Genomic DNA, 25,496 nt, shown 5'->3' with positions numbered 1-25,496 from the left:
AGACGTAAATAATCTCAAAAGTGTAGATAATAGTAAAACAAATAGAAAATACGTTTTGAATACTGATTACCCTTTTTAAAAGTAATTGATTTTAATTAGAAGTTCATATAATTTATTTTGATGCCTTTGCTTAACCGCCAGCTCACATAATTTCTGAAATTCTAAGAGTAATCAAGTATAAGCATACCGCTCCAGCACAACACATTATAGGATCCAGAAAATCCAGAAACAAAGGCTGCCCTAGAGATACACCTGTATGGGACACAGAGAAGATATCTTCCAGGTTTTGTTTATGATATGGTTTGGCTGTGTCCCCACCCAAATCTCAGCTTTAATCATAATAATCCCCATGTGTCAAGGGGGGAGGAGGCAGGTGGAGCTAACTGAATCATAGGGGCAGTTCCCCACATACAGTTCTCATGGTAGTGAATAAGTCTCATGAGATCTGATGGTTTTATAAATAAGAGTTTCCCTGAACAAGCTCTCTTGCCTGCCGCCGTGTAAGATGTGACTTTGCTCCTTCTTTGCCTTCCACTGTGATTGTGAGGCCTCCCCAGCCATGTGGAACTGTGAGTCAACTAAATCTCTTTCCTTTATAAATTACCTAGCCTCGGGTATGTCTTTATTAGCAGTGTAAGAACAGACTAATACAGTTTATAACAGCTGATGAGAACACATTACTGGAAGCCCCAGTAGTCTATCGCATTCATTTCTTTTATATTGCCTTTTTTCTTCCTGATTCAATTCTAGCCTCCAGTGGTAGCTGCTAGCATTACCAAAGTGTTCAAAAAGCAAATATTAGCAATCATTATAACATAGATACTATTAATTCTAAATAACAATATTTTTCTGAATTCTTTGTTAATATATCTGATCAATAAAGATAAATCTACTTAAAGATAATAGGATGTAACACAAAGACACAAATTTCAGGCTGTTGCCCTGAAATTGCACTTACTTGAGGAAAATAATTTTAAATTTCCAACTCTCACTTCACGTGTCTATGAAGTAATAATAATCATGTGTATACTTTTTATAGAAATCTCTCAAATAAAACAACTGTTGTAATTATAAAAATCAAACCAAAGCAAATTTCAGTCCTAAAGAATGGCTGATTTCTGGGCACAAGGGTAAAAGAATCTCATTATGCATTTTCCTGACTAGATCACTGTTTCACTAACTAGGCCCAGGCTGTGGGGAGGGCAACTACATTCCTTTGGCAAAATCATTCAGACCTTCAGATTGAATTTTACTGTAATTCAATTTTACTAAATTCTGATTATTGTAATAAAAATGACTAAATAAACTACTTTTATGGTATCATATAAACAAAGACCCAGTATCATTGATGTGAAATACATTTAATAGATTTCTCAATAGCTTAATAATAGCATGTAACCATAACTTTAGAGTTGATACTCATTTCTCCTTACCTGACAAATAGGGGGATGCTTGGGATCACTTTATTCTTTTTTAAGTATTTCATAAACTCTTAGAATTTTAAGGCTAAAGAGTACCTTATAAACCAGAACTTCAAAACATTCATTTGACATATGAAAATAGCTAAGCTCCAAAAAGAAACGTGACTACTGCCCAATGTCATGTAGTTAATTACTGACAGAGCAGGGTCTAACCACGTCTGCAGACTTCATTGTCTACCAGCACTGAAGGACATTAATCTTAGAGCAAACCATTACCTCTTGAAGAACTCTCTTCATCTTTAATAATAACGTCTTGACTGCCGTGCAGTCCTGTAACATCAGTCTGAATGGCAGAGAATCTATGCCTCCATTTTCTTCCACACCTTGTAGGGGCCAATCCGCAGATGGACTGTTGGGCATTTGGCTGATGTGGGAACACCTGGCTTCTTGATCAACGTCCTTTGTTAATTTCAGGGAAAGATTCCTAACAAGAAAAAAAAAAGAAATTACAGTGCAGCATGCTTAGAGCAGTATTTCCCAAGTTGTTGATCAATGTTTCTAGTATCCTAGAAAGTATTTCTTGTGTCCTCATTTCATGATATCAGTTTATTTATTTATTTATTTATTTATTTTTTGAGATGGAGTCTCGCTCTGTCACCCAGGCTGGAGTGCAGTGGCGCAATCTTGTATTCTTAGTAGAGATGGGGTTTCACCGTGTTAGCCAGGATGGTCTCGATATCCCAACCTCGTGATCCGCCTGCCTTGGCCTCCCAAAGTGCTGGGATTACAGGCGTGAACCACAACTTCCGGCCTCATGATATTAGTTTTTTTTTTTAATTTTCAAACATTCCAATAGAAATTATGAAATGGGTCAAATATATATTTAGTGGTAAGATTCAATGAAAATTACTGTTATAGGATATAATTGTTCCATTAAAAAATTGTTTCCATTTTTAAAACCAAAAGACCATCAAAAAGCTTATCCACCATGATCAAGTGGGCTTCATCCCTGGGATGCAAGGCTGGTTCAACATACGCAAATCAATAAATGTAATCCAACATGTAAACAGAACCAAAGACAAAAACCACATGATTATCTCAATAGATGCAGAAAAGGCCTTTGACAAAATTCAACAACCCTTCATGCTAAAAACTCTCAATAAATTAGGTATTGATGGGACGTATCTCAAAATAATAAGAGCTATCTACGACAAACCCACAGCCAATATCATACTGAATGGGCAAAAACTGGAAGCATTCCCTCTGAAAACTGGCACAAGACAGGGATGCCCTCTCTCACCGCTCCTATTCTACATAGTGCTGGAAGTTCTGGCCAGAGCAATCAGGCAGGAGAAGGAAATAAAGGGCATTCAATTAGGAAAAGAGGAAGTCAAATTGTCCCTGTTTGCAGATGACATGATTGTATATCTAGAAAACCCCATTGTCTCAGCCCAAAATCTCCTTAAGCTGATTAGCAACTTCAGCAAAGTCTCTGGATACAAAATCAATGTACAAAAATCACAAGCATTCCTGTACACCAATAACAGAGAAACAGAGAGCCAAATCATGAGTGAACTCCCATTCACAATTGCTTCAAAGAGAATAAAATACCTAGGAATCCAACTTACAAGGGATGTAAAGGACCTCTTCAAGGAGAACCACAAACAAATGGAAGAACATTCCATGCTCATGGATAGGAAGAATCAATATCGTGAAAATGGCCATACTGCCCAAGGTAATTTATAGATTCAATGGCATCCCCAGCAAGCTACCAATGACTTTCTTCAAAGAATTGGAAAAAACTACTTTCAAGTTCATATGGAACCAAAAAAGAGCCCGCATCGCCAAGTCAATCCTAAGCCAAAAGAACAAAGCTTGAGGCATCACCCTACCTGACTTCAAACTATACTACAAGGCTACAGTAACCAAAACAGCATGGTACTGGTACCACAACAGAGACATAGATCAATGGAACAGACCAGAGCCCTCAGAAATGATGCCACATATCTACAACTATCTGATCTTTGACAAACCTGACAAAAACAAGAAATGGGGAAAGGATTCCCTATTTAATAAATGGCGCTGGGAAAACTGGCTAGCCTATGTAGAAAGCTGAAACTGGATCCCTTACTTACACCTTATACAAAAATTAATTCAAGATGGATTAAAGACTTAAATGTTAGACCTAAAACCATTAAAATCCTACAAGAAAACCTAGGCAATACCATTCAGGACATAGGCGTGGGCAAGGACTTCATGTCTAAAACACCAAAAGCAATGGCAACAAAAGCCAAAATTGACAAATGGGATCCAATTAAACTAAAGAGCTTCTGCACAGCAAAAGAAACTACCATCAGAGTGAACAGGCAACCTACAGAATGGGAGAAAATTTTTGCAACCTACTCATCTGACAAAGGGCTAATATCCAGAATCTACAATGAACTCAAACATATTTACAAGAAAAAAACAAACAACCCCATCAAAAAGTGGGCAAAGGACATGAACAGACACTTCTCAAAAGAAGACATTTATGCAGCCAAAAAACACATGAAGAAATGCTCATCATCACTGGCCATCAGAGAAATGCAAATCAAAACCACAGTGAGATACCATCTCACACCAGTTAGAATGTCCATCATTAAAAAGTCAGGAAACAACAGGTGCTGGAGAGGATGTGGAGAAATAGGAACACTTTTACACTGTTGGTGGGACTGTAAACTAGTTCAACCATTGTGGAAGCCAGTGTGGCGATTCCTCAGGGATCTAGTACTAGAAATACCATTTGACCCAGCCATCCCATTACTGGGTATATACCCAAAGGACTATAAATCATGCTGCTATAAAGACACATGCACACGTATGTTTATTGTGGCACTATTCACAATAGCAAAGAGTTGGAACCAACCCAAATGTCCAACAATGATAGACTGGATTAAGAAAATGTGGCACATATACACCATGGAATACTATGCAGCCATAAAAAAGGATGAGTTCATATCCTTTGTAGGGACACGGATGAAACTGGAAAACATCATTCTCAGTAAACTATCGCAAGGACAAAAAACCAAACACCGCATGTTCTCACTCATAGGTGGGAATTGAACAATGAGAACTCATGGACACAGGAAGGGGAACATCACACTCCAGGGACTGTTGTGGGGTTGGGGGAGGGGGGAGGGACAGCATTAGGAGATATACCTAATGCTAAATGACGAGTTAATGGGTACAGGAAATCAACATGGCACATGGATACATATGTAACAAACCTGCACATTGTGCACGTGTACCCTAAAACCTAAAGTATAATAAAAAAAAAAAAGAAATTAAAAAAAAAAAAACCAAAAGACCTATCAAATAATGATAATTAATATTGTAACATACTTCAGAATATTTATAAAAACAGTTTAGGGCTTGCGCTTAATTTCAATACTATACATATATATTTCTGAATTATATTATTTTCTTACATAATATATTTTTATATCATATATTTTTTTGAATTATATGACCAGATACTTTAGCAACCTAAATAGAGAAAAAACCAACAGATGCTCTGGCACTTGCCACCAAGGTCAGGCAATAATACAGATAAGAAAATATATTTTAATTAATTTTATTCATGTCTGATTATTCACAAACAGGATAACTGAATTTATGAATTACTAGATAATTAGTGAACACATTTTTGAATAATACTCAACTGTTTGCTTTTCTTTACAGATATGTTCAGTGGTTCAGTTGACCTTTGAAGGGATAAGATAATAATTACTACCTCCATTTTACATTTGTTATGAAATAATGAATAAAAAATTATGGCTAACATTTTTTGAGGGTTGACTATTGGCCAAGTACTGTGCTAACCACTCCATGTGTGATAATTCATTCAAACCTTGAACAACTTCAAGAAGTAGATGTAATAAAGTACAGATAAGTAACTTTTCTTGGAGTTAGAGTTAGTAAGAAATGGATGTAAAATGAACTAACCTAGGATTTTCCCCCCTACTAACTACATAATGTGCATGCATATAATAATAGCTAATATTTATATAGTTCTTACTGAACCTCAGACAGTCATGTAATGACCTTATAGGTGTTAAATCATTTAATTCTCACAACATTTCTTTTAGGTTAGTAGTATTATAATCTCCATTTCCCAGTGGGGTGATTTGAGTCAAGAGAGGTTAAGTAACTTGCTGAGGTCACACAGCTAACAAGGGACACTGCTGAGGTTTGAATGCTGGCAATACATCCTTAGCTCTAAACCACCACAGTGCTGCATTTTGTGTGGAAAACAAGCATGCAAATGGACAAAACCGTATACTTACAGTTATACTAAGAATCATTAACATTTTCACTTTAAAGTATGTATGTTATCTGATAAGATTGATTCAATTTAATTATATTATGTCTAACTTGCAATGAACTATACAGTCATTCTTAAAGGCTTCTGTTTAGTGTTAATGCTTTCTATGGTTATTTTCTCTAAGACCAATAAGAATAAAATCAAGTATAAAAATTAGAAGTCACAGTAGGTATATATTAAATTAGAGTAGTACTTTAGTTATAATCGAATTTTTGAAGATGTATCATTTTTAATTTGTGAACTCGCCTGGTATTTGGCATATATTAGGCTGACTCAGTAAATAGTTGTATAACTGAAATTAAATAGATAAATACAATAATGGATGAATAAATAAAACACAATTTATTGTAATCATCGACGCATACAACTGTCATACAGAAAAATTTTTCTGTAGCGTGAATTGTTATGAATTGCAGGGCTCCTGTCCATGGCTCTAAGTTTCCTGCCACAATTACAATAAAATTTAAATTATATTTCTATAATTCCTGTTAGTTAGCTTGCTGGCTCTTTAAAATTATTTGGTCAGTCATGGATCTAAACATCCATGAGGACTGACACAACTTTCATGAATCATATTCGTGTGAAGTTCTAACACTGTATTTCAGGGAATTTACTGAGGCTCTGGAGATTATAATTTAACATTTACAAATTTAAATATCTTTGCCATTTTCAAATAGCTAAGATGAGCCATGTACAGAAATGCATTTTGAAGATAAAATTAGTCATTTTTCCTACTTCAATAATTTGAATATATTTTAATCCCAAAAGGAAAAGATGATGGCATTTGTTTCCAAAATTATTGAAAACATCGACATTGTGTCCAGCAGAGCAGTGATGGCTGAAGTTGCCGAGATTAATAGGATTCTGTTACTGACTTTAAGAGATTCACCACAATTATTAACTTTTTAGTAGTTGATACCAAAAAAAACTAATATTCTTTCACATATGAGAAACAAATCAATTTATCTCAAAACATTCTATCTCTACATGAAAAAATAGATCTGCTACAAAGCTATGGTAATCAAAACCATTCTTAATTAGGTTGAAACAGTTAGTGAAAGATCTGTTAAATGGGATTGCCACTCAGCTGCAAAGTCCGGCACAGCCATCCTGTTTTATGTTGATTGCCATTGTCTTTCTGATTGGTTGGTGCTCATGGTTTACAGTTGTTCAATATATTGAATATTAATGTTTTGATCAATAGCCATTATTGGGCAGAAAAATACCCAAGTGTCTCTGGGTAAATTCACCTAAAATTATCCTTGTGGTTGACAAGAAAATGAAGAAAAATCTCTAATAGGAAGCCATATTTTCCTCTAGCACAGACAACATATTAAGGCTGGTGAGGGCAGAACAAGATTCAGGTGCTCTTCTGTTCTTGCATTTAGCAGGGTTCACTGGATAATACAATTCGTTGACTTGGGGATATATAACTCTGTCTGCCAACTCTGAATTATTATAGTTTCAAGAAACTGAACAAATGTGCTTTATATCACCAAAGATAGTCCTTTAACTTGGCAAAAAAAAAAAAGAGTATGATACTGAAGCTGGATACAGTGGTTCATTAATCACCATAACTACTCCAAACAAAAAACAATGTAATCTCCGCTGAACACATTTATATACAGTTCATCCTCTCTGTGTCAACTTCATGAATCTTCAGTAAAATTGTTGGTAATATTTATACATGCCTCGTTGCTTATGAGTGCTAACCAAGTTTTTATAATTTAAGATTTAGTAACATTTAAAGTTTGAGACATATAGACTTTTCTAAGTCCATAAGTACCAAAATAACACAGGTTTTGGATAAGATTAATAGCAAATCTCATAAATATTATATTAAGTGGATTCTTGAATGAATAGAGGATTTGAGGCTTTTAACTGATATTTAACACATGTAAGTTAAACTACGATGGTGAACTGGCTTTGCACTTTTCTCCCTGGGATCCTTTGTGTGAAAGCAATTTCTTATCAAACTAGTTCAAAAGTTCTGCTGTAATTCTCTTTTCAGTATGGCAGACAAGTTTAATGGGAAAATATATATCTTGACACAAACTACAGGGGAACTGAAAGGTTTTCCTTACCTGAGAGAGAAAGTAAGAGTATTTTTATAATTTTTTTTCTCACTTAGCTATAACTAAGTAGTATCATTGGGTAGTCAGAATTCATTTTTAATGCTTATCACAGATGGATTTTAAAAAACTAATTTGAGGGGACCTCTAAGAACACATTTGAATGAGCTGATCTACACCCCACCTCATGTTCCAAATACAAAGAAATGCTAAATAACTTATAACCACATTTATTTTAGAACATATTACAGTACAAAAGGAAAAGCCAGATGAACTTCCAGGTGCCATATGAAAGAAAACAAAACATAAATAATTATACAAATTGCCACTGTGGTAGTGTCAGGGTATTGAACTTGCATGAAGTTTCTAAAAACAGAGGCTGCAGCAATTTTTATGCCTATGCAGATAAAGGGGAAGATCTGCCACAGACAAAGGAGACTCATAGTGCTGATAGACATAAGAGTTCCAAACTTTAAAAAGGCTCAAAAATTCACTTGACCTACTAGTAAATTAACTGCCTGCTGGAATAACTCTATTCTTTCTCTAAAGGAAGACAATAAAATACAGACTCGGAAAAACATGTCATCCATTCATGTGTGGCAAATATTCAAATAAGTAGGCATGCAAAGAGGCAGAAAAACAATTTACAGACAGACACTAACAATGAGATGACCCATATATTGAAATTAACTGACAAGAATTTTAATCAGCATTATAAATATGTTCAAGGTCTATTAAAAATGGTAATAACAAAAAACGAATGCCAAGTCTCAGCAGAGAAAAGGACATTATAAAAATGAAAAAAAAAAAAAAAAAAGACCCAGAAACTCGAAAACCAACTGATAACATTTCTAAAAGGAAAAAAATATTATGGGCAGACATTGTTGGCTGCCTACCCGCTATTCATTTTATACCTCCTTCCTGCTTCTTTCAAAAACAAAACTTCTTAATTTGTTTAAAGGCTGGTTCTCCTATGACTCAGAGAAATAAGAGAAAGAGTGGGGTAGGAGGGCTTCAGGAAAACATTTCCTCCCTGGCAAAAAAGAAAAAAACACAGAAAAATTATAGCTATTTTCCTTTGGATGTTGTTTTGTCTTGATATATTGCCTGGAATGGTTTTGGTGTATCCCACAAAAGAGACGAGAGTCAGCTGTAAAAAACACTGGTGGCCGGGCAGGGTGGCTCACACCTGTAATCTCAGCAGTTTCTGAGGCCGAGGTGGGCGGATCACTTGAGGTCAGACGTTCAAGACCAGCCTGGACAACATGGTGAAACCCCCTTCCTACTAAAAATAAAAATACAAAATTAGCCAGCAGTGTTGACACACGACCATAATCTCAGATACTCAGGAGGCTGAGGCAGGAGAATGGCTTGAACCCAGGAGGTGGAGGTTGCAATGAGCTGAGATCGATCCACTGCACTCCAGCCTGGGCAACAGAGTGAGTGAGACTCCGTTTAAAAAAAAGAAAGAAAAGAAAAGAAGTCATTGTTTCTTGTAACTAACCAAGTTGGGGATTCCCTACCTCTAGATTTCTCGTTAGACAAGATTATGTTTTTGGGTTTTTTGTTTTTACTGTTTAATAATCTTTGTGTTAGGTTTGTCTTTTACTTGAAGGTGAAGGCATTCTAACTGGGATAACGGCTAAAGGATATATTCCAGTAAGAAAGACATTAAATCTAGAAGTAAGGGTGAAATATCATAATTAACTGTGTAACTATTTATTTCTATATTTGAAACTAGGATGATTCAAGGAGGTAATAGGGACAGTACTTGTATTTCTTGTTCATCAATGTATCCATAAAACCTTGCACAATTCTATGTAATACTCATATAAATAGAATAATCAAATTTAGTATAGAAAAAGCATAATAGTCCATCATGCATAATATCTCCATTTAATATATAGGAAAGCTCAAGCCTAAATTAATTTTCTAACTGTCACACAGAGACTGTGAAATTCTGGTTTCCTGACTTCTAGTCCAGTGTTCTTTTACCATATTGTATCATCTCTTAATAGGGTTAAATTTTTAAATACACTTGTATTTATCTATTCTATTTTCACTGAAGCTAGAATAGTGAAATATTATTAAGTTACAGTCTTAGGGAATTAGATTAAATAGTAACAACTCCCACTATTCACTAAAATTAGTTTCCTTGTCCAAAATTTTATTATTTTTATTTGTACACCTATTTTGGTGCTTATTTTTTACTTTGTCCAAAATTTTAGAGAAAGTATCCTATGAGTGTAAAACTGATCATACAAACTCTGCAAGTTCTGGCTTAGTCTTAAAAAGAGAAGATTGACATGATTGTGTATGTTCAGTACCTTTTCTCAATGCCATTAATGCCATGAGTATTTTTCTCTCCCATTGTCTACTTTCATATTCACATGTGATTTGAGATCCAGGTTAAAGAGCATTTCACTTACGAAAAGAATCAGAATTAATGAATGTAGAAATGAAAGTACAATCAGGTTGAACCAGAAAATCCAAATTATTGTTTAAAAATTCTATACACATAAAGATACACACCAAATCTGTTTACGCACACACACATATTTTTCACTTTCTAATTATTTAATTGTAGGTATGATATGCCTGTAATTATGCTATGATTGAAGAAATAATACATTGGGTTTCTTTCCCAGAGCACTAAAACTGACAAAGTTGAGAGCACAAAATCATCAAAGACATTTCATATGGATGGAAATAAATTAAACTCTTATTTACTGCCCCCTAATATTTATAGAAGTTATTCGTAACTTACAAAATATCACAGGCTGGCGGGTCTTCCTATGTCTAAGAGGTATCAAACAAATTTTTTTCAATCTAAAATTATTTCTCTTTAGCCTTTCATGCAATTCATCATATAAACAATATAAATCATCTGCTGTGTTGGGACACTTTTATTTTATACATTTTCCAAACTGCGCATTTTTCTCCTGTGGGGATCAGGAATATTTTCCCATCCTCTCATTCACCACTATATGGAAGAGTAATTTTATTTGGGAAATTTTAAATTACAGAAGAAGAGTAATGAGTTTAACAAAATCTCATCTGAGGAATACTTATTTCATGATGATACTGAAGAGCTTTCAAAATTTGCTAGAAGTTCAGTTCCATTGTAGTTTTTACTACATTTACTGTCAAATACATTTATAAAGATGAAAAACCTCTAAAAAAGGAAAGAATTTTTACTATATTAAATATTCTATTTAGTATTTGGTTGAAAACAGCATTTTATAAATATATTATAAACAATGAGTATTTTTATTTTATAGTTACCTATAATGTAGATCTTACACTTACGGGTTAAGTATTTTTGGCTTTTTAACATATATTATAATTCATTTGAAATATGTTAGTGGAAGAAATATATAAGATAATTCATTATTCATTTTATTTTTGCTTTTTGAAATATAAGCTTTTTTTTTTAAGTCACAAACTCCAGGTCTAAAGTGATTTACCTATTATGAACTGCTTATCAACAATAAGCGTTTTATACTTGCAGTGCAACAGAATCAATAAGATGAGAATCATCATTTATTATGAAAATTAATTTATTTTAAATGCCACTTGTTACCTACCTTCTTACCTTCAATATCAGAATAATGAGCCAGAAAAATACCAGTGCCTTTCTTACTTCACATCCATATTATGCAAGAAATTTGATTAATCTTACAGGACCAAACTACTAAAATAAAATCCAGCCTACTTCATTACCACATAAAATAGTTAGAACCTAATGTTATTGTTTTAAGAGCTAGTATGTAAAATTTTTATAGCCATTTAAAGAATGCACAAAATTGGAGTGTAGATATGATTTATGAAAAACATTATTAAAAATATTACTGTATATATATTTGCTTCTGATAATTTGTGTTATAATATTCAAGATGTGGCAATCTAAGAGCTATAAGTGTTAGCCAACAAATTATAGTCTAGAAAATAATGTTTCTAAAAGAAAACTATTGTCCTGTAATTTGGCATAAAGGTAATACCTAAAAGTATTGGCATAATCCATAGTGGCTAGGAAACTAAAGCTTCCAATACTTTTCAAAGGTAAAGACTTGGCACTTATGACTTTGAGATTACAACTTTGAGTAAATCTTTAGGGTGACAGAACTTTATCAATTTGAGAAAGATTAATAAAACCTACATTAATCTCCCCAATCAAATTTCATACATTCCTTTCTAAAAGTAACAAAAGGATTTGTGATAGTTTGTATTCAATTTCAACTAGAAAAAGATTTTCCATATTACATCAAGTCAAGGATTCCAAAATGCCTTGACATACCCACTCACAGCCACACACAAAAAAATCATCTAGATTACTTTCAAATAAGAAATGAAAAACATAATATGGTTTATACATAATTATATATAATAGAACTGTCAAAGTATGAACATCTGTTGCAAGGAACAAACAAAAAATTCTTGAGGTTAGTAAGAAAATCTCAGGCTAGACCTTGGAAGGGATAACATGAAGACAGAATGTCATCCTGAACTAATTTAAATGATTCAGTTTAAAGTAGGTGAATTACTTTCCATTATTCATCAGTATAGCACCAACATTGACAAATACTACAATCATATGTATAAACATGATACATGGCTATAAATCATAAGGTTAGATAAGTTAGAAGCTGCAAAATGTTTTAGGTTTCTGTTGATAAATCTTTTCCTAACTCCTTTCTCAAAGACATAGACACTAGGATGGTTGGACTCTGTCTTTGTGCTCCAATACATTTTTCTTTGACTGTTATCTCAGTTTCTTTCTTTCTATGCTGAAGTGTACTTGACATTTAAAACCAGATAACATTGGTTGCTGGTGGCATAGGATGGTTTTTCTTTTACACAAGCAGCAGAAACACAGATTGGTATCAACATTGAATTGTCTTTGAAACAGAGATGAGAATAAAAACTCAGCCCTCTTCTTAATGCAACCAAAGAAGAGGTGAGAGAATAAAAGCTCCATTTTGCTCTCTCCTCTTCAGTGATAACTGCCCATTTAGAAAGGATAACGGAAAAAAAAATAATTCCCCCCCAAAAAATCAAGTTCCATTCCTAAGACATACCTTCACAAATAGTCATATTAGGTTGTTTTATATGTATTGTTTCATACATATGAAACATATGTTCTGAAAAGAATAAATTGTTTACTTTATGTGTAATAATTATATTTTAAATTATGTCACCTTTAGAGATATTTTAATAATCAATTCTTATATTAATATTTTCCTAGGTGTAGAGACTGAACAGTATACAAACAGCAAAACAGAACTTTAATCCCAGAGTCTGGCTCCAGAGTGTGAGTCCTAACATTTCCACTCCCTTCAGAGACAGCCACTTGGCAAAATCCTCAATAAGCTTCTTAAGCCAAACTCTAAAAGCCATGAATACATACTGATTAGATGATATAAGCTAGTTTCACCTCAAAGTAATTCCTATAAGCTCTTTTATTTGTATTTAACCTAACACATTCTTTTTCTCTCTCTTTTTTTTTAAATTTTTTGTGTGTGTGTGTGTGACAGAGCCACACTCTGTGGCCCAGGCTGGAGTGCAGTGGCCTGATCTCTGCTCACTGCAACCTCTGCCTCCCAGGTTCAAGCAATTCCCCTGACTCAGCCTCCCAAGTATCTGGGATTAGAGGAGCGTGCCACCACACCCGACTAATTTTTTATATTTCTGGCAAAGATGGAGTTTCACTCTGTTGGCCAGGCTGGTCTTGAACTCCCCTGATATCAAGTGGTCCTCCCACCTTGGCCTTTCAAAGTGCTAGGATTACAGGTGTGAGCCACCACACCCAGTCTAAAACATTTTTTCTCTTATTCTTCAACAGTTTGTTAGAAGAGTGTAACATACTGGAAATTTTAACCAAAAACTACTTTATTAAAAAAAAGTTTCCTAGAATCATTGAAATTAATAATTTTCGTATACAGGCATACCTCAGAGATATCATGGGTTAGGTTCCATGCCACTGCAATAAAGCAAATATTTCAATAAAGGAAGTCACACATTTGTTTTGCTTTCCTAGCACATATAATGTGTATACTACACTATATTCTATTAAGCGTGCAATAGCATTATGTCTAAAAAACAATGTACACTCCTTAATTTAAGAATAATTTATTGCTAAAAAATGCTAACAATCACCTGAGCCTTCAATGAGTCCTAATCTTTTGCTAGTGAGAGGTCTTACCTCCATATTTATGACTGCTGACTGACCAGGGTGGTGGTTGCTGAAGGGTGGAGTGGCTGTGGCAATTTTTTAAAATAGGACGACAATGAAGTTTGCTGCATCTAGTCATTCCCTTTCACAAAAGATTCCTCTGTAGCATGCAATTCCATTTGGTAGCATTTTACCCAGAGTCAAGCTTCTTTCAAACTTCGTGTCAATCCTCTCAAACCCTGCCCCAGCTTTATCCACTAAGTTTAGGTAATATTCTAAATTCTTTGTTGTAATTTCAACAATGTTCACAGCATATTCACCAACAGTAGAATCTATCTCAAAAAAAAAAAAAAAAAACACACTTTCTGTGCTCATCTATAAGAAGCAACCATTATGGGATTACAGCAATTCAGTTACATATTCAGGGTCCACTTCTAATTCTAGTTCTCTTGGTGTTTCCACCACATGTAGTCTTGAACCCCTTGAAGTCATCCATGAGGGCTGGAATCAACTTCTTCCAAATTTGTGTTGATGTTGATATTTTGTCCTCCTCCCGTGAATTACAAATGTTCTTAATGGTATCTAGAATGGTTCTTTCCAGAAGATTTTTAATATATTTTGCCCAGATCAAACAGAGGAATCACTCTCTATGGCAACTCTAGGTTTACAAAATGTATTTCTTAAATACGAAGACTTGAATGTCGAAATTCCTCCATGATCCATGAGCTACAGAACAGATGTTCTGTTAGACAGCATGAAAAACAGCTTTAATCTCCTCATAACTCTCCATCAGAATGCTTGGTTGACCAGGTGCATTGTCAATGAGCAGTAATATTTTTAAAGAAATCTTTTTTTTCTGAGCAGTAGGTTTCAACAGTGGGCTTAAAATATTCAGTGTTCCATGTTGTAATCAGATGTGTTGTCATCTATGCTTCGTTGCTTCATTAATTGAGCACAGACATAATTCTTAAGGGCCCTACAATTTTCAGAACAGGAAATAAAAATTGGCTTCAACTTAAAAGTCACAAGCTGCTTTAGTCCCTATCAAGAGAGTCAGCCTGTCCTTGTAAGCTTTGAAGTCAGGCATTGACTTCTCTCTAACTATGAAAGTCCCAGATGGCATCTTCTGTCTGTTTTGTCTACCTTGAAAATCTGTTTGCCAGTGTAGCCACCTTCATCAATGGTCTCAGTCAGATTTTCTGGATAACTTTTTGTGCTTCTACATCAGTGCTTGCTGCTTTACCTTACACTTTTATTTTATGGAGAAAGCTTCTCTCCTTAAATCTCATGAACCAACCCCTGCTAGTTTCCAGCTTTTCTTCAGCAGCTTTTTCGCCTCTCTCAGCCTTCATAAAATCAAAGACAGTTAGGGCTTTTCTCTGGATTAGGCTTTGGCATAAGGGACTGTAATGACTGATTTGATTTATCCAGACCACTAAAACTTTCTCCAAATAAGCAACAAGGCTGTTTTATTTTCTTATAATTCCTGTGCTCACTGAAGTAGCACTTTTAATATCTTTCAAGAAATTTTCCTTTGCATCCACGACGTGGCTGTTTGTCAAAAGATGCCTAGCTTTTGACCTACCTCAGCTTTTGACATGCTTTGCTCACTAAGCTTAATCATTTATAGCTTTTCATGTAAATTTAGAGAAATGTGACTCTTCACTTGAACATCTGCAGGGCATTGTAGAATTGATCTAATTTCAATATTGTTGTGTCTTAGGGAATAGGGAGGCCTGAGGAGAGGGAGAGATATAGGGGAATAGCCAGTCAGAACACACACATTTATCCATTGAGTTTGCTTTCTATATGGGCACAGTCCATGGCACCTCAAAACAATTACAATAGTAACATCAAAGATTGCTGATCATAGATCACCATAACTAATATAACAATGAAAAAGTTTGAAATCTTGTGTGAATACCAAATTGTGGCACAGAGACACGCTGAGCACAGGTTGTTGGAAAACTAGCACCCATGGACTTGCTTGACACAGGATTACCAAAAATCTTCAATTTGTAAAAAATGTAGTATGTGGGAAGCACTGTCTAAAGCAAGGTGCAATAAAATGAGATGTGCCAGTATTTAAACCTGAGTATCTGCAATCCAATGGAGATGTTACAGGAGCACTGTTAAATAAACTATAATAATGTTCTTAGAGCTAGCTTCTTAGAAGCTGGTCATAGCAGTGTAAGAAAAGATTTTTATTTTTTTATTTCCATGTGAACGTCTGTTTGTTTTTCCTGCACAGGAAGAAAATACGTCCTTTGTTAACAGTTCCTTTATGTTCCTTTGAGAAACTCCTGACTCTTCTCCATGATTGCATGCAGTCTTGCTAAACAGGGTCCCATGCTATCTTCCCCTGTGGCTATAGCTGTCATAGATAGTGATTCTTCTGATGAATTTAGGCAAAGTAAATTGAAAACCTTCTGGAAAGAATTCACCATTCTAAATCCCTAGACTATGGTTCCCAGAAGTGTGAATCTTTAGTAGCAACAAAGGACAAGGACAGAAAACCATAGTAGTAGCTGATTTATACTATTGAAGAGCTTATCCATCAATTCCTGCCACCCACGGTCAGATTCATGGACTTGTGAAATGCCCAGCTCTTGAAAGGATACTACATTTGGTATTTTATTCTTCTGTCACCATCTTGAAATTTTCAGTGATTTCTGAACAAGGAGTATCACATTTTCATTTTGCACTGGACCCTTCAATTATGAGGCTGGCCCTGCTTCTATCTCAGTTCTCTAAGATTCCCATCTTTTGCCTGACTTGAGTGCTATTTGGCTTTTCATTTCTGTGTGCCTCTTCATATCCTTCCAATAACCAGTTTTTTTCCTTTTTTTCATGAAGTGAGCAAAAGTAGGTTTCTGGGACTTGTATCAAAGAACTGTATGTTATACTTTTGGGCACATCTAAGACTAAAGTGTAAAATGTAGTACAAGGTTCTTCCAGTGCCCTCGTACCCTTGGGTGTCTTCCTGTCATTCCCCTTTGTGATCTCTGAGTTTGCTTTAGAGTATTATTATTCCCTGGATACTCAGAATTCATTATTGGGTTGCTGTATTTCATTTAATTCTAAGTCAGAGGCCAGTGACTTTTTGTAATTTCTCTGTCAAAACACACCAATGCTATGCCCTGGCCCTCACCACTGTGGCCCCTCTTAGGTAATTAATCCAGCTAATATGCTTGTGCCTGATAAGAGACTGGTATAACATTCTATTTTAACAGAGTACTTATTATCCAAAAGGAATAACTCCACACACAAACATTAAGGGGATTATGTCTGCAAAAGACAGCCTTTTTGTGGTATTTGGTTTCTCAAATACTACTATATAGGGAGCCATATATTCTGTCTACAAGTTTCTCTTGCATTTGGAAGCAAAAATACATAAGCTATTCTAAGACTGACCTTTTTACACCAAGGAGAATAAAGTGGCTCCGAGGTAAGCAATAGAAAATTATAAGAGTTTTGTTTTAATGTGGAATTTCTTTGCTTTAAAAATGGAGTTGCATATGTCATAAATCTAGTAAGTTTATCTTATACTGCCTAAGTTTCTTTTCATTGGTAGCTCCAACACATTAATGTTTACTCATTTTCTGTCTTTGTTCATGAGAAAGGCTAAAACTGATGGCTGCTTTCTGTGATTATCTTGTCTTTTAAGTGATGGACTATACCCTATTCTCGAAATACACTGTCCTACTGAATTATCAACAAGAAATTTAGGTTATGCTTTCCACCATTAAAAAATAATAATGATCTTTTTAGTATTCCACCAACGTTCCCAATAGTTTCTCTCAGAAAATTTTCTATAAACTAAAATTTTACCTTGAGATAAACAAAAATTTCATGTGGGTCTAGTTTATTTTTTAATAATGTTTTAAGTTTTAAAGTATTTTATTTGTAAATAAACTCAGCAATTTTAAATTTCATTTTATTGAACAAGCAATTAAAATATTTGTTATTGGCATGTCTATCGCTATCATTTAAAAGAAAATCAAAGAGAAAATAAGGTAAATAAAAGAGATAAGAAAGAGTGTGAAAAGTCAGGAAAAATTTGAGTATTTGATATCTGTGAGAAAGTTTCTATAATAAATGCACTAATTATATTTAAGAGGCCAAGTATATCTCCCTTTAAGATATTAACGACTCCTTTTCATGCCATGTGAGTGGTTTTATTTTGAAGATAACAGAAATAAGCTGTATGTATAGTTTTAAATACATAATATATATAAAGCCTATTTCTACATATATTATTTTTAAGTATTATTTTAAATATATAATATATAAACAATTATATTTTATATCCTGTTCATCCATAGATGTACTTAGTGAATGAACAGGAAATAATAATTTTCTTCATATGAAATGGTATTATAGAAATATCCTTAAGGGGTCTGGTTTATTAATGAATACACACAAAAATAAACTATATCAATCATGTAAGAACTGAACTCACATTTTAGAAAAAAAAAAAATGTGTTTCAGTTTTTAAATACCAGGCAGCCTAGACATTAGCAAATGGATATCTTCTACCCCTGGGATCATTTTGTTCTCTCAATGCAACCAATTGAGATTTGAATAAATCCAACTGATCTTATAAGGATATCAAGGCATCAAAGGACTAAAGCACTGTGCCTTCAACCTCTGGTTCACATACTAAAAAGATTTACTGAATTTACATGTTAGCAGTCCTATATCACAAGAAAGAGAGTAGAATAAAATGTTTGCAACCAAATAGCCCAATCATTAAATAAAGGCAACAGAGCTTCATTTTTTTCAGTAATTTTGTCATTTGGCAGCTTTTTTCATTTGCTTGTTAAGAATATGAACTGGGCTGGGCGCGGTGGCTCACGCCTGCAATTCCAGCAATTTGGGAGGCTGAGGCAGGTGGATCACCTGAGGTCAGGAGTTCGAGACCAGCCTGATCAACATGGTAAAACTCTGTCTCTACAAAAAAAAAAAGAAAGAAAAAGAAAAAGAAAATTAGCCTGGCATGGTGGCGGGCACCTGTAAACCCAGCTACTCAAGAGGCTGAGGCAGGAGAATCGCTTGAACCTGGAGCGGGAGGTTGCAGTAAGCCAAAATCATGCTATTGCACTCCAGCCTGGGCAACAAGAGCAAAACTTGGTCTCAAAGAAACAACAACAAAAAAAGAATATCAACTGATGGCAATCTTCTGAGATTCAAATTTTTCTTATCTCATTAATGTAATGAGGTAAAGGTCGATCTGCCTTCTGTACATACACTCTAGCTCTATTGTTCAATGCATATTAATAAATTTGATAATATTTGCCTTCATTATTATGTGTAGCTTTTTACATAAAAATATTATGTTCATCATAATACTAACAGATGAAGTTTATTGTTGTATTGCTTAAATATTGATTTGACTTCTATGTATTCTCATAGTTTTAAAAGCAAATCACTCAAGTGGTACACTAAGTAGCCTAAAATTTTTCTTTTCTAGCAACTGAAGATCAATGGCCTCACTGTCAGATGTCAGCCTTAGAAAGCAAAAATAGCTAAAATATTTACATCATATTATATGTATCTATTTATACATGTATGAATATGTTTGAGCAATCACCATGAAGTAGTAGTTGACAGTTGTTCACAAATATTCTTCTCACATGTTTAAGACAAAAATATTGGGCATGACTCGAGAAGGGCAGTAAAATTTTTGACTCAGACAGAATGGCAGATTCCTTGTGATCTTTTGTAATTACAGCTTACTGGAATCACATTTTATTTATTTATTTATTTATTTACTTTTTTTTTTTTTTTTTTTTTTTTTGGTGATGGAGTCTCGCTCTGTCGCCCAGGCTGGAGTGCAGTGGCACAATCTCAGCTCACTGCAAGCTCTGCCTCCTGGGTTCACGCCATTCTCTTGCCTCAGTCTCCCGAGTAGCTGGGACTACAGGTGCCCGCCACCACGCCTGGCTAATTTTTTTGTATTTTTAGTGGAGACAGGGTTTCACCATGTTAGTTAGGATGGTCTCGATCTCCTGACCTCATGATCCGCCCGCCTTGGCCTCCCAAAGTGCTGGGATTACAGGTGTGAGCCACCACACCCGGCCTCACATTTTAAAACTGATATTCTATACGAATAAATAGCACTTTTTCTTCTGTAATCCAAATTACAGTAATCAATGTGAATCCTGTGTCACTCGAGTAAGAAGTAAAATAATTTAAAACATGAGTTCAGTATTTTAAGGTTAATGACTCTAATATGCCACTGATTACTAAAGTACACATCCAACTGGGCTGCATTTATCTAAATTCAGTAGCCGAATCTACTTTTATTCATAAATGTTTTCTGAGTGTCCATCCATATGAAACATCTCTATGATAGCTAGATTTAGAGACAGGTATCCAGTCCCTAATGAATATCTCAATTGGGCAACATTTGTGTGCTATAAGGCATCAGATACCACATACTGATAAAATGCTCTATAATTTTCCTTCTAAAATAGTGGTGTCATGTATTCCCACTGAAGTTTGAAGGTTGGGATAATGTCTTTAGATTGAATATTTTATTTATTCTTTCAGAAAGAGTTTTCTTCTATCAAAAGGAAAACTATATAGACTTTTTTGTGTATTATTGATATAGTAGTACTGGTATAGTCTTTTTCGGACAGGCTAGAAAATTTCACACCATATTTAAATATTAATACCACTGACATATTACTCCTTTTAACTTGTCCTAATTATATGAGTTAACTCATAAAACAAATATATAACCAATCAATATCCACTACAGTAAAGAGAAAAGTGAAACAATTTAACTCTTATTAAGCCTGAAGAAAATGACATGATCACACTATGTCTGATTTCTATTCTCAACATTCTTATTATCTAGTAAGGGATGCAATCATAACAAATGTCTAAGTATAAATATATAAAAATATGAATAAAATTCATCATACTTCTATTATGGTCAAGTGCAGTAAACATACTAAAATACAGTTATTATAGATAACTACAGGAATCCAGGATTCTATCTTGGAGGCAGTAGTATTTGATGCAAGAATTGCATTTTAATATGATGCTATCAGAACAAATGAGTTGAAATGGGGAGAGAATCCCAGAGAGATAAAAAATGAACAAAATCATGGGGTGAAGATTTATGTATACAGAAATAAGCCTAAAAATCAAGCTATTTTCTTTATTATAAAACAGATTAAAAATTCTAAACAATAGACTACATAGAATGGCAACATTTGAAACCTTTCTACAGAAGCAGGACAATCAGGAATCAAATGAAATAAAATAAGAAGAAAAAAATTGGAAAGGCATAATAAGAAGTCAGAACATATTATTTTCTAGATCAGATTATACATATTAGGAGTTTAATGGAAACAATATTTGTGTAATTTTACATTATGCATGAATCATTTTTATTAATAGTATATATTAGTTATGTACCTTTTAATGATAATGTATGTATTTGTTATATAAGAGGCAGAATTCTAAGAGGGCCTCTAAGATTCCACTCCCTGGTGTATATGCCTTGTATATTCTCCTCCCTTTGAGCTGTGGACAGAAACTGTGAATTTAATGGGATATCATGTGCTTAGCTTGATAACTGGTTGTCTTTGAGTTAATAACAATCTTTTAGAAATAACTTGTTCTGACCCAGTCCCCAATCAGAGGACCCTTTAGGAGAAGGTAAAGCATCAGAAAGTATAGTCCTTTTGAGCTTGAAGTTGAAGCCTCCATGAGTTCTGCAGATACAAGGAAATGAATTCTGTCAATGATCACGAGTTTGGGTGACGAGCCTCAGATAACACGGTGGCCTGGCCAACACCACTACTGTAGCCTTGTGGGACCCTAACAGAGGACCCAACTAATCCCTGCTCAAACTCCTTATCCACAGAAAGTGTAAACCTTAATCTAAATACCTTAAATTTCTTTGAATTAATCTAGTCTTGTCCTTATTTATTTCTGTTTCTTAAGATCCCTAAATAACATATCAGCTTTCAGAAAGCAATGTAAAAATAAATATTTTGTACAGTTTTAAAAGAACTTAGGAAATGTGAGGAGTCAATATTACTAAAAATATTTGCGGAGTACACACAGGATATAGAATACACACTTTTACTTCAGTATGCTTATGTGTTATTTCTGCCTTAAAATTTAAAAATGGTTAAGTGGAGTCTTTCTTTCAAATTCAGGTTTTGAAATAAAATTTAGTTGAGAGGAAGGGAAAAGGCAAATTGAATTTCAAGATCCATGTTTAAGAAGGTAGTTATAAGTATCCATTACCCTCTGTATGGGTTGAATTGTGTCTCCCCAAAATTTGTATGTTGAAGTCCTAGCTCCTAAAACTTCAGAATGTGACCTTATTTGGGAAAAGAGTCATTGCAGATGTAATTAGTTAAGATAAGACAACGATGGGCCCCTATTCCAACATAACTGGTATTATAGAAAGGGAAAATTTGGATAAACACAAAACACAGGGAGAACACCATGTGAAAATTAAGGCAGAAATCAGGGTGATGCTTCTATAAGCCAAGGAAAGCCAAAGATTGCCAGAAAACCACCAGAAGTAGGGGAGAGGCAGCCCTCAGAAGGAACCAGCTCTGTCAGTATCTTGATATGAGACTTCTAGCCTCTAAAACTGTGAGACAATAAATTTCTATTGGTTTAAGCCACCCAGTTTGTGATAATTTGGTATGGCAGCCTTAGCAAACTAATAAATGCTCCTTCCTTAAAGTTTTTTTATATTTGGTGTGTTCAGGAATGAGAACATTTTAACAGCTAGATAAGATTTATTCTATTAAATATTGACATATATAACAAAATATACGCAAATGTCTAAAAACAGCCAACAGTTTTCACTGCCTTTCAAATACTGAGGTACTAATGTATTATATTCTGATGCTTTTGGTTAAAATGCAATACATTTTCAAAACATCAGAGTCATCCATACTGAAATACATAACTAAAACCATATGTAAAATATTTCTTCCCCACAAAATTGGAATTAATCTTACTGTGTTCTCCTCCATTAGCAATGATTATTATGATTTACTGGAATCCTTAATTTCATCAACAACACATAAATAGGGAACTTACGAAAATATCTTCAGGCCAAAATGTATCTGTAATGTTATGTTTTTAAAAGAGCATCAGCAACATTCATTGCGAAGAACAGCGAAAGAGCAAACTTCTCACAGCGTGGAAGGTGACCTCATTTGGTTGCCGCTGCTGGCTCGGGCAGCCTGCTTTTATTCCCGTATCTGACCCCATCCACATCCTGCTGATTGGTCCATTTTACAGAGAGCTGATTGGCCCACTTTACAGAGAGCTGATTGGTCCATTTTGACAAGGTGCTGATTGGTGCATTTACAAACCTTGAGCTAGACACAGAGTGCTGATTGGTGCATTTACAATCCTCTAGCTAGACATAAAAGTTCTCCAAGTCCCCACTAGATTAGCTAGACACAGAGAGCACTGATTGGTGCATTTACAAACCTTGAGCTAGACACAAAGTGCTGATGGGTGCATTTACAAACCTTTAGCTAGACATAAAAGTTCTCCAAGACCCCACCTGACTCGGGAGCCCAGCTGGCTTTGCCTAGTGGATCCAGCCAGCAGAGCAGCTCGCCTGCCAGTCCCAGGCCATGTGCTTGCACTCCTCAGCCCTTGGGTGGTCAGATGGGACTCAGCGTGGCAGAGCAGGGGGTGGTGCCCATCAAGGTGGCTCCCGCAGGATGAGAGCCCACAGTGGGGGGAGGGGCTCAGGCATGGCGGGCTACAGGTCCCGAGCCCTGCCCTGCGGGGAGGCGGCTGAGGCTGGTTGAGAATTTGAGGGGAGTGCAGGCGGGCTGGCAGTGCTGGGGCACCCAGCGCACCCTCCACAGCTGGTGGCCCTGGTGCTAAGCCCCTCACTGCTGGGCGCCGGCCAGTCACTCTGAGTGCAGGGCCAGCCAAGCCCGTGCCTACCCAGAACTCGCGCTGGCCCGCATGCACCGTGTGGAGCCTCCGTTCCTGCCTGCACCTCTCCCTCCACACCTCCCAGCAAGCAGAGGGAGCCGGCTCCGGCCTCGGCCAGCCCAGAGAGGAGCTCCTACAGCGCAGCGGGGGGCTGAAGGGCTCCTCATCTGGCCAAGGAGGTTCCGAGAGCGAGCGAGGGCTGCCACCACTCTGTCCCTCTCACTGATATCTAACTTCATGACCCTCTTGCCCTATGATAACAAGTATGCATAATTAATGCTGTAACAATATGCTAAGCACATTGCATATATTATCTCTAATGCTCACAACAAACTTGCCAAGCATTTTTCATTATAGCAGTTTTATAGATGTTGAGACTAAATTTAAAGAGCTTAATTGAATTGCTCAAAAGTAACACAGATAATAAATGGTGAATATGGGACTCAACCTTTAATTCAAATTCAAGTCTTTACGTCTCCAGAGTCTGTATTTTCTCCAGTACACATGGGCAGCCTTGAAGACAGTAAACTAGTCATAAAAGAATAATAGGAGGCTCAAGGATGTTTACCAGGAAGAGAAGAAGATTTCTGTGAGATATAGAAAAAAAATACGGATTTTGTAATTTTTCCCAGCTGGTTTTGAATCTTATCCCTACCATTTGGTAAATGCATGATCTCTAACAAGTTACTTGGCATCTAACCCTCAATAGTTCACCAGGAAAAGATGGGGAGAGTAATACATTTCATAGACTTACATTGACAATTAAATTGGAAAATCCATGTACAAGCTGCTGGCATAAGGCCTGAGAGAAGACATTCAATCCTGTATTTCTTCTTTCCTTCTCGATGGTTCAAAGATTGATGCTAGATGTTAGGTCTTATAATAAGGTATCGTGAGGTCATTGCACTTTCTTCTTCCCTCCCATCGCCTCAGAGAGTCACCACCCGAAGACACTGAGTCAATGTCCATGAAGGAGACTTGAGTACTAACTTGTGCTTCTAAATCATCTACAAACAGGGTTTTTCTTCCTCCCTTCTCCTACAGTTACTCCCTGGAAAGCAACTGCTTTTGGAGAGTAATTTGGTATCATCTATCAAAATGTAGATAGGCACGCACTGTGAGCCATTACGTTTCTAGGCATCTATCCAGTGGAAATCCTCCCACATGTGCCAAAAGGGAGATGTACAAGGTTATTTACTAAAGTATTGTTGGTAAGAGAAAAGATGTTAGAAATTACGTTAATAAAGACTTCCACAGATTGTTTTCAATTTCAACATCACCCTCCTTCATCTATATACTTTCCTAAAATACAAGGGAAGAGCTTGAGCGGTATCCTACCCAAATTCCAGAATGCCACTAGATTGTGCCAATAAATATCACTTGAATGAGATTTGGGATGTAGAAGAGTAAGAAAAGCCATTATTCTCTAGCAGGGCTGAGGACAGGCACAAGGGCATTGGCAGACAGCAGGCTGAAGACCTGGAGTTTTGTCAATAGCTTTCAGGCATCCTCCTGATAATTAA

General features: G+C 35.5%; 1 protein-coding gene across 4 annotated transcripts in view; it reads right to left on the bottom strand.

The window, feature by feature from the left end:
* The window catches only part of CCSER1 (coiled-coil serine rich protein 1), a 1,421,845-nt gene that overhangs the window by 929,913 nt on the left and 466,436 nt on the right, over positions 1-25,496 (bottom strand). For all 4 annotated transcript variants that reach the window (XM_012499332.2, XM_030819130.1, XM_030819131.1 and 1 more), the window contains exon 6: positions 1,698-1,905. In XM_012499332.2, coding sequence (XP_012354786.1) covers positions 1,698-1,905 — 208 coding nt within the window. The remainder of the gene's footprint in view (positions 1-1,697; positions 1,906-25,496) is intronic.

Source organism: Nomascus leucogenys, chromosome 9 (genome assembly GCF_006542625.1).
Source record: "Nomascus leucogenys isolate Asia chromosome 9, Asia_NLE_v1, whole genome shotgun sequence".
In the NCBI taxonomy this organism is placed as follows: domain Eukaryota; kingdom Metazoa; phylum Chordata; class Mammalia; order Primates; family Hylobatidae; genus Nomascus; species Nomascus leucogenys.
Note: the sequence above shows the minus strand (reverse complement) of the source record. Positions and strands in the feature narration are given on the sequence as shown.